Here is a 10,146-nt window from a genome sequence, read left to right on the forward strand (position 1 = left end):
CTGGGCAGGAGGGGCTCCCCCTGAGCTGCTCCGTGTGTCCCGTCCCCGCATCACCGGTCACTGCAGTTCATCTCCCAGCCCCGCAGCTGCTGGGTGCCAGCGGGGTCCAGCCGGCCCAGGGCTGTGTCCCAGGGCAGGGGCTGTGCCAGCGAGCCCCTCGCAGAGAGCCCGGTCACACAGCACCACCTGAAATAAACACCTGAGCAGCATAACTTTAGAAGCTCGTTGGAAACGCGGCACTTGCTTTTCTGTGGCACTCGCACAGGTGTCCAGCTCTGTGCCCTGCCCTGGCCGCACCTGGGGGACATGAGGGGCTCACTGGGCAGCGGGCAGGGACCAGGACAGCCGTGTAGGGCCAGGACCAGCCTCTGCCATCCAGGGCTTGTCTCGCATCAGCCTGGGTTCATCACCTTGCGGTGCCATCCCACCTCTCTCCCGAGGTCTCACCTGAACTCATCCCATGCTCGATCCCAGCTGCGGAGGTGGGAAGTGCCTGCCATCACCTTTGGCTGTTGCTCTTAGCCCTTCCTGCCTTGCTGCTGTTTTGGTGGAGCTCAGGCCTTCCTTTCCGAGCATCCCAGGCAAAGCTCGGCTGGTGCCGCTGTGCCCCCTCTAGCGTTGCCCACATGCGTTCCCTGCACATCATCTTGCTCTCACTGCGCTGGTCTGGGCGCTCTCTGCCGCTCTGGTCCACGACTTTGCCTGGGAAGGGCTGCGTCCTCCCCAGGCTCTGCTGGAGAGCTCAGCTCACAGAGGAGATCTGAAGCATCCCCTCGAGGGAGAGCCCAGCGTAGGGGCTGGGGGCGATGATCTGAGCCCAAGGGTGAGTTATGGGTGAGCCTGCAAGGGGAGCAACCATGGCAGACAGTGACACAGGGAGGGAGCTGCTCTGCTCAGGTTTCGGCAGGGGATGGAGTGGAAACCATGTGCCTCAATCACGGAGGGTGTACCTGACAGCAAACAGTCCTTGGGATGGGGTGACTGTTTGCTTGGGTACAAAGCTAATATATCGAGCCCCTTCTTCTGTTCAACGTGTTTATCTTTTGCTCATTTTCTCTCTTCTTCATGGGTATAGTTTCTTAAGGGTGGGTTGTGGCAGATGTGCTGCATCGTCCTTGCAAGCCCAGCCACAGGGCTGCCCTTTGCTGCTGCGCAGGGTGATGCTGCTTATCCAAACAGCCCTGCTCCAACTTATTCTGCCCCAGGACTAAGGTTATGGAGTTGGCTTATGCCAACCAAAGTCTGATTTTGGGATCAGCCAATTCAGCCCATCGAGCTGGAAACCAAATTTGGGAAGGGTATGAGGAGAAAGAAGGCAAGGGCCAACCCTTTCTGCAGAGACACAGATTTAGATCAGCTTAAACCCCTCACAGCACTGTCTCTCCTGTGTCTGTGGCATCGAGCGAGGGACTCGTTGCCTTTCAGCTCCACTACCTCCTTCTTCTCTGGTTGGTAACGTGTCTGACGCTGCGCGTTGCTGTTGGGTGCCTTTTGTCTCGTTAGTGAAATCTTGAGCCCTTTAAACTCTTGAAAGAAGTCTGTAAAGTTGTTCCTGTTCAAACAGAGCCCTGTTTGTTAAATCCGGGCAGTAAAAGGATCACCCTGATGGTCTATGCTGCTTGAGTTTGGTTGTGTTCCTGCTTGCTGGGGCAGGGTCAGAGCCATTTGCCCTGAAGCAGCAGTTTGTGAGAGCGGATCGAGTGGGGAGGCCAAGGGGGGCTGTGTGATGCCCCAAGGGAGAGGGGGGGGTGGCTGCTTTGCTCAGAGCAGGGTGTGAACAGAGCTGACGTTAATTGTTTTGGGGGAAGAAGTTCATAAACATCTTGTATAACAATTTTCCTGGATTATGAAGTGGATGACTGGCTGGTGACACCCGTCTAGGGAGGGCAGCATGAGATTTAACGTAGTGCTAAAAAGAAACCCGTGTGGAGTTAGGCACTGGAAGCTTTTGCACTTGTGTTGGAAATTAAGGTAAAGATCATATATAGGCCGAGATTTTGAGATGCTTGGGTCTACATTATGGATAGAAGTCAAGGAAAAAAAGAGGAAAAATTAGGAGTTGCATTGGCCGGGAATCGAACCCGGGCCTCCCGCGTGGCAGGCGAGAATTCTACCACTGAACCACCAATGCTCCAGCTGTTGGCTGCTGCCTGCACAGCTGGCTGCTGGCTTGGCTGCAGGGACAGCCAGGGCCTTGGAGTGGCTGCATGGGCTGGAGCGGGGTCGCAGGTCCCTTCGTTTAACTGCAGCTGATGGGTTAAATATCTCTGGGTAAGGAGCCGCAGGTTCCTGAGGAGGAGCAGGTATCGCATGCACAATCCTTGTCTGGTTGCTGTTAAGGTTTGGGTTGTATTTGCATTATATCAGTGGTGGGCAACAATTCCCCGCCGAGCCACCCGCGCTCCTGGTGCACGCTGAGCAGTTCTGTGCTGCCATCCTGTGCTGTGTCAGGGGTAAATGGTACATTTTGGAGAGGATGTTTGTCTGTTGACCTGGTGGCTTCCTCCCTGCAAGCGTGCAGCCCTGGTGAGGTGGCCCTTGAGAGCCCATCCTGGGCTGGGAGTTTGTGAACGGCGTGGGAGGCTGCAGGATGGGGGCAGCAGGAGGGCAGTGAGCCCCACTGGGTGTGAGTGGGGAGGAAGGAAGAGCTCTGGTTTCGCTTCTGGGTTCCTTGGGTGTTCCTCATTTCGGTACTGCTTTCTCTGGCGTTTGTCGTGGCTGAAAATCCCTGTTTCTGGCAGCAGCGGGGAGCTGGGTGCCCGAGCATTTGTATCGGAGAGAACCTAAAGCCCCCTGGGTGCTTTCCTCTTCTCTCCCCAGGCTGGTGCGAGAGTTCGTGTCTCAGAACAACACCTCCCAAATCAAACACGTGATCCAGATCCTGTCGCAGGAGTTCGCACTCTCCCAGCACCCACACAGCCGGAAAGGAGGACTCATTGGCCTGGCCGCTTGCTCCATCGCCCTGGGCAAGGTAGGTTTGGGTGGGGTTTTTGGGCTTGTGGGAGAACGGTGGCTTCTCCTCGGTCAGCAATGGAGACGCTCGGGCTGGCAGCCCCACAGCTCCCTGGCTCCCTCCCTGTGTTGCAGCATATGGCTGGGATGGGCATCAGTCCAGCTCTGGAGGTTTTACGTTGATGTCCCTTCCACGTGAAGTTGCCTGATTTCTGTCCAAATGAAGGTCGTTCTCCTGGTCTTTCAGTTCGTTAACAAGAACAAGCTCAGTAAGTTTCCCCCATGGCTTTGCCGGAGCACCCAGGTCCCCATGGAGGGGAACATGGACTCTGCAGGCTCACGGCTCCGTTGGGCTTTTTGAACCAAACCACATGGCTGGTTTTTGATAGTGCCTGCAAGGAAAGGAGTTGTTTTGGTCCATAGTAAGCGTCAAAGAAAGCAGAGGGCTTGGGCAAGAGCAAGCTGTGCTTGTTAGAAGAGCTATGAGGTAGATTTAAATTCATTTATTCCCCTTCTAATGACAGTCCTGATCGGTCTGAGAAGATGCTTTCAAGCCTGATGGCTTTTACACTGGTGGCCGAGGGCTTCTGAGCATCATTCCCATCTTTGTCCTCTTGCTAAAGTGCAGAGGCTCTTTGCAAAACATTCCCCTCTGGAATGAGCAGTGCTCTGCTCTGCCTCAGCCTGGGCATGTAACCCACCTTGTGCTCCTGCACAGTGCAGGGACAGGCACTCCCTGCTGCCAGAGCTGCTCTGGGGACGGAGGAGTTGCTTTTGCTGGCCTTGAGGGGCCTTGGAAATACTTGGGAGTTGAACTTTTTGTTCTGCTAGTCTGCGCGTTGTTGATTTACTTGCTATCTCCTGCTCTAGATGCTTGGGAAGTACCAGTCTTTTTTCCCAAAGCAGGGGGTTTTTAACCTCAAAACAAGCCAACGTTCTGCCTCCACCTCTGGTTTTGTCTGAAGGTCCTGCTGTTGTGTCAGTGAATCCTTAAACAAAATCAACGTTCTGCCTCTACCTCTGGTTTTGTCTGAAGGTTCTGCTGTTGTGTCAGTGAATCCTTAAACAAAAGCCTTCTGGCTGGGGAGGAGACCTTGTTATCAGATATATTTGCTTGTGGGCAGAGTCAAGGTCAGCCTAGTGTGGCTTTCCCATGGCGCAGGAGGACAGACTTCAGTGTCTAAAATGAATCTCACCTGGGAATCGGAGCCCCACAGTCATATCATGTGTCCACCTTAAATCCTTGTCCATAAACAGCTGCACAGGCTGAAGCTGCTTCTCTTCTGGTGGCTGGGACCACTGTTCAGTCGGTGCTTCTGGGGACAAACGGGGAGGGCGGGGCTTTTGACAACAGGGCAGGACGGTGCTTTGGGGACTGCTGGTTGTCTGGCTTTTGTGAAGCCTGTGTCACCAGCTCCTCCACGATCCCCAGCTCCTGACATTACACAGAGCCCAACAGACCAAGACCACCTTTGCTGTCTGGGATGTTCTCCCTGGTCCTGGAAGCCTCGGTGGATTTCTGCAGAGACCCCTGGTGGGGTGGGATAAATCCTGGCTGGGGGCTGGTGACCGCTGGCTTTGCTGGGGATCTGCCTCATCCCCCGGCTGCAGGGCAGAGGGAGGCAGAGACGGATTTCTCTGTGGTCTCCAGGCAGAGATGAATGGAGTGCCCAGGAGGCAGCCCCTCTTCCTTCGGAAGGTTCTCAGTGTGAGTGGTGAATACCTGCCCAAGTTTCTTGCTCATCTTTGGGAATCAAAACCAGCCAAGTACAGCTGCAGAAATTGCTTCAGTTACTGGTGTAGACTCCCTTGAAACAATTTCTGAGCTTGCTCAGGTGACTATAAATAATAAAATCCAGTAATTTCAATAATAAAATTCAAAAGTCGTGAATAAATCCTGTCCAGTATAGGTGAACGAAGCCATCACGGACCTGAATTTTTGTAGTAGGTTCCAGAGCAGCGCCATCTCCTCCCTTTCCCTGCAGCGCGGTGCTCAGCTGACCACCCTCCTCTGTCCCCAGGACTCTGGGCTCTACCTGAAGGAGCTGATCGAGCCGGTGCTGACGTGTTTCAACGATGCCGACAGTCGGCTGCGGTACTACGCTTGCGAGGCGCTCTATAACATTGTCAAGGTGGCCAGGGGCTCCGTCCTCCCACACTTCAATGTGCTCTTTGACGGCCTCAGCAAGGTAAGAAGCTTCCTCTCAACCCCCATCTGTTTTTCTTTCTCATGCTGGAGAAGTAAGACTTGCTCTTTAGTCCTCGCCTTTTCCGAGTCAAACCAGCCAAGCTGTCCAAGGTTGTCTTTATTTTCCTGCTTCTTGTTGAACAGTATTAGGAAATGAGGCTGACAGAATTGCAGGCAAGGTGGCTCTGCAGCACTACGGCTTTGTGGGGGCTCTAGGGTTAAAACCACATCTTCATGTGCCTGTCTTTGCAGCTTTGCACTGGAAACTTGTATTTCTGTGCTCCTTGAGAGCATGGCTGCTGGCCCATCAAAACCGGCGTAGCTGGGGGAGGTGGTGGTGCTTGATATCCCCCTTAGGAAGTCCCTCTGGGGAATTTGTTGGAGCCTAACAAGCAGTTGGAGATAAAGGAACTCCTTTGTGTCCGTTCCTGTAATGCCAAAGGAGAGCACCAGTCCCAGGAGCCTGCGGGGAGCATCACTGCAGAGCAGGGAGCAGACGTGGGCCCCACTGCTGCAACAGCTCTTGTTTGTGTCGTTCACAGCTGGCTGCTGATCCCGACCCGAACGTCAAAAGCGGCTCTGAGCTCCTCGATCGGCTTCTCAAGGTATTTTTCCCCCTTCAGCAGAGAATCCTTCGTGCAGGCAGTGGGCATGTCGTGACTGGGGATGTGTCACTCTCCAAGGCTGTAGCTGCTGAAACCATCTCAGCTCAGTCCTGTGGCCACTATCAAAACATTCTCTTCTCTCACCAACCGTAGCCTCTTAGGTTGAGGGTCTGGTGGTGCTCTCAGGCAGCTGGGCTGAGGGGCTGATAGGTTATCGCAGTGCCACATGTGTGTTCAGCTCTTGGCACCCAGACATTTGGGGAAGCAAGGTTTTAGTCCAAGTAGGGTTGCAGCCCATCCCAGGCAGCAGAAGGGCTGCTCCTCTGCTTCTCCTCCTTGGCTGAGTGAGTAGCAGTGTGAGAGGAGCTGCTCTGCTGCTTCAGGGTGGGGAAGTTGGTTCCTGTTCCTGTTCTTCCTGCCGATGGGCTTTTACTCTCACACATCTCCCAGTTCCTTTTCTGCTACCCAGAGGTGAGTGGCTCCCTGCCAGGTCCTGCCCCCCGCTCCTCCTCGTTAGCACACAGCAGTTAATGCAGTCTCCTCGCTGCCTGCTGCAAGCCTCCCTGCTGGGAGATCTGCTCCACCGCGCTGGTGTGAGAGGCTGAGCCGTGCAGCAAGATCTGTCAAGCGTGTAGGAAGAGCTTTAAAGGAAAGCCAGGGGACTCTCCCACCCCTGACACATGTGCTTATATCAGAGGTGCTCGCTCATGTGTGCAGCACACCACTGAGGAGACCTCCTCCTGTTCGGCCAGGCTGGCACACAGCAGGCGGGAGCCTCCCTCTCTGGGTTCCTGCTCAGCATTAGTCCCTGCCCGAGGGGGATTTCTGGCTCATCCCCTGAACAGACCTCATGATTCCTTCTCCCCAGGACTCCTGACCCACAGATCCGTGCATCAACTGCTTGTCATCTTTTTCCTGTCATGTGCATTAAAAAAGGCTGGGTGAGGGTGGCTGTGTGGGCGTGGGGTGGTGGCCACCCCTCCTAACACCCTCTGCTTGGGCTCTGCAGGATATCGTGACAGAGAGCAACCAGTTTGACTTGGTAGGCTTCATCCCGCTGCTGCGTGAGAGGATTTACTCCAACAACCAGTACGCCCGCCAGTTCATCATATCCTGGGTAGGTGCGCGTGGCCACACGCGTGTCTGCCCGTTCACGCTCCAAAATACCGTGATCTGTCAGCACCCCGTGTCTGGATGAACAGCAAATGTCCGCAGCAATGTGTGAGTTCAGGCAGCTGAGTTTACTTGGGCAGGTTTTTTAAGCCAGCAGAGTTTTTCGCCTGCTTCTTTAAAACCGCAGCTCCCTGCCACTTCGCTGTTGCAGTTGCGGGAACATCATGCTGCACTTTTGCCAACTTTACACACTAAGTTAGAAAGTACAGTCAAAGTGTTGCTTATATAAACAGATATACTGTGGTCTGGAGGTTACAGTCTCCCAGGGACAGTGCCAGGCTGCTTTCCAACACTGGGATGGAGGGATGTTGCTCTGTCTTTGCTCCAAGATGGGCAGCTCCACGCTGTCGTCTTGTCCTTCTCCTCCCATCCCACACAGGCGGCCGTGCTCGGCTCTGAATTCCTCACTGTTGTGCCAGATTTGTGCTGGTGATGTTAGTTCGCTTCTCCGAAACTCACCTCTTGTGGTTTTTCCTCCCCTGAGCTAGATCCTGGTCTTAGAGTCTGTGCCTGACATCAACCTCTTGGATTACCTGCCAGAAATCCTGGATGGGCTCTTCCAGATCCTGGGAGACAACAGCAAGGAGATACGGAAAATGTGAGTGGCTGGGTGAGAGGGCTGTGTCTTGCTCACTGTCTGCCACCCTCTTCATTTGTTTGCATCTCTTCTGTGTAACTGCAGCGAAACCCTTTGTGCATGGTGGGAGATGGAGCAGTCTAGCTGGCCTGGTCAGTGGAGAAAAGTGTCCTTGGCAAAGGCCTTGCTGCCCCAGTTTGTTGTGGCTGGAGCGGCTGTGGAGGATACCATGGTCTGTGCTGGGGAGCAAACTGTTTTGGCTTAGTTGAGGGTGTTGCCTTCCCGGCCTTTGCACCCAATATCAAAGCTGCAGAGGCTCTGCTAGGATGGGGTATGAGCTCTGAATGAGCTTGCAGCATGCAAGCCTCTCTCAGCAAGGTCGAGCACCAACCCAGCATCTCCTGGGTGGAGAAAAGAAGCAAACATTGTGAGCTTGCTCCTCAGATGTGTGCTGGCCTCAAAGCAGAGGCACTTTGAAGCGCAGGAGTTGGCTGGGTGCTCTCGAGGAGGTCAGAGGATCGTTACTCCTTGTACTGGGAGAGTAACTGGACCTGTTTTGTAGGGTACGAGTGGGTGGTGAGACTGGCCTGGTTCCATCCCACTGCTGAGCCCTACTGGATCCTCAGTGTTTCCCACTGTGCACACCTTGAGGAACAAGCACTGAAAGCTCCAGGGTTCATCAGCCCCCACCCTGCTCCTCCCCTCTGTGCTCCCCATCCCCAGCACAGCTCAGGCTCAGCAGAGCCCCTGTGGCCGTTCGGGTGGTTGCGGGAAGGTGCAGGGGGTGCTCTGGGCACTGGGACCTCCATCCTCACAGCTGTGTGGAGTCTCTGCCTTGGGGCAGGACAAGTTTGTCAGCCTTGTCCTTCCTGGCCCTGTCCCCGTGTGCAGGCACGCGTGCCGTGCCACCAGCATCCTAGCTCTGTGTGCAGGTAGGAGGCTATGGGAGGTCTCCATAACTTGTGCATCCGAGGTGTCGGAGCGCTGACCGACTGCTCTGCCTCTCTGCAGGTGCGAGGTGGCTCTTGGCGAGTTCCTCAAGGAGATCAAGAAGAACCCCTCCAGCGTCAAATTTGCAGAAATGGCCAATATCCTGGTGATCCACTGCCAGGCAGCGGGTGAGTGCACAGGGCTGAGCTGTAGCATCCGCCTCCAGGTCTGCGGTGCCAGCCATAGATTCAGGCCAGGAGTGGCTGGGGGGGGGGCCCGTGGGTATAGGTCTGGGTTCCCAGCCATAGATTCAGGCCAGGAGTGGCTGTGGAGGGCACCTGTGGATATCCAGCATATATAGAAGAATCTCCTTAGAGGCTTATTTTAAGCTCTGATGGCACTGGGTGCGTTGGCAGGACAGTTAAATGTGATGTGCCAGGTACTTTGTGTTAATGCTGCACTGTAGCTCCTGTGGGTCTGCTGTGAGGTACAGCACTTACTGAGCGTAAACTGCTCTTGAAATGCTGCACAACCACTGTGGACGTGACAGAGGAGATACCCTTATGTACTGGGAAGTTTGACCGAATGTTTGTGAAGGTGGAAAACTGGATTGTGGATTGAACCGTGTTAACTCTGAAACCTAATGGTTGTGTTTAAACTCAACCTCACTGCAGATTCAGATTATCTATCTCCTCTGGGACTACACTGTCCCAGACTGGGGTCTGGCTGCAACTCTGGATGGAGCAGAGGCAGCTCTGTGCTTCCAGGCAGTCCTTGCCCTGTGGAGCTTGCTCAGCTGCCAGTGCTGTCCTCTCCCTCACCTCTGCTTGTCCTGTGTCTTCCAGATGACCTGATCCAGCTGACGGCCATGTGCTGGATGAGGGAGTTCATCCAGCTGGCCGGCCGGGTGATGCTGCCTTACTCCTCAGGGATCCTGACAGCTGTGCTGCCATGTCTCTCCTACGATGATCGCAAGAAGAGTATCCTTGTAACTTGGAGCTGCTCCCATTCCTGCCGCAGTAGCCCACAGGGAAGCGCCTGCTTCCTGCCCCTGGGGTGTGGGTCCTCCTACCAAGTCCTAAACCCACACTGGTCCTTTGGATGTGAGGGGGGTTGCAGTAGCTGGGCTGGGGCAGCCCTGGTGGGGCTGCGGTGGCTTCTCCACGCCTGGTCAGATGTGGCATCTAGCCATGTGCTGGAACTGCGTGTTCCTTACACTGCCTCCACTCAGACATCAAGGAGGTGGCAAACGTGTGCAACCAGAGCCTGATGAAGCTGGTGATCCCAGAGGACGATGAAATGGATGAGGCCAAGCAGTCGATGACCCTGCTGGCAGAGCCCACCTCGGAGGAGTCTCTCTCCAAGCCAGAGACAGCGTCCGCTGGTGAGTCTCTGTTGGTCTGAACCATTGGAGGTGTAAGGAAGGATGAGGGAAGGTCCTCAAAAGAAGTTCTTGAGTTGGTTTGGTGTCCTGGAGCAGCTCAGGGCACTCTGGACCTCTGTGCTTGCTTTGAGCCTTGGAGTCCTGTTTCACAGAGGGTCCCCTCTGCATAGCAGAGTCACTGCTCCGGCCTGGAGCCCAAGCGGTGCTGCAGTGCTGCGTTCCCTGGTAAGCAGCCCCATCCCCTCACTGTGCTCACTTCGACTTGGTCATTAAGTTGACCTGAAAAAGATAATTTATAGTTCAACGTCTAGCGTTTTGCTACATAACACGGGAAGAG

The 10,146-nt window shown here is 54.8% G+C and overlaps 1 protein-coding gene and 1 non-coding gene across 2 annotated transcripts in view; one reads left to right on the forward strand and one right to left on the reverse strand.

Moving 5' to 3' along the window:
* Positions 1 to 2,060: 2,060 nt before the first annotated feature.
* TRNAG-GCC lies at positions 2,061 to 2,131 on the reverse strand. The gene has a single exon. It is a non-coding gene; the product is annotated as a tRNA-Gly (tRNA).
* Positions 2,132 to 2,820: 689 nt separating this feature from the next.
* The window catches only part of VAC14 (Vac14 homolog (S. cerevisiae)), a gene marked incomplete at both ends in the record, with an annotated part of 9,045 nt that continues 1,719 nt past the window's right edge, over positions 2,821 to 10,146 (forward strand). Inside the window, 8 exons of the mRNA XM_010183578.1 lie at positions 2,821 to 2,971; positions 4,974 to 5,141; positions 5,683 to 5,745; positions 6,755 to 6,862; positions 7,407 to 7,516; positions 8,507 to 8,613; positions 9,271 to 9,405; positions 9,657 to 9,809. Coding sequence (XP_010181880.1) covers positions 2,821 to 2,971; positions 4,974 to 5,141; positions 5,683 to 5,745; positions 6,755 to 6,862; positions 7,407 to 7,516; positions 8,507 to 8,613; positions 9,271 to 9,405; positions 9,657 to 9,809 — 995 coding nt within the window. The remainder of the gene's footprint in view (positions 2,972 to 4,973; positions 5,142 to 5,682; positions 5,746 to 6,754; positions 6,863 to 7,406; positions 7,517 to 8,506; positions 8,614 to 9,270; positions 9,406 to 9,656; positions 9,810 to 10,146) is intronic.

The sequence above is a fragment of the Mesitornis unicolor genome, unplaced genomic scaffold, assembly GCF_000695765.1.
Source record: "Mesitornis unicolor isolate BGI_N332 unplaced genomic scaffold, ASM69576v1 scaffold5064, whole genome shotgun sequence".
Classification (NCBI taxonomy): Eukaryota; Metazoa; Chordata; class Aves; order Mesitornithiformes; family Mesitornithidae; genus Mesitornis; species Mesitornis unicolor.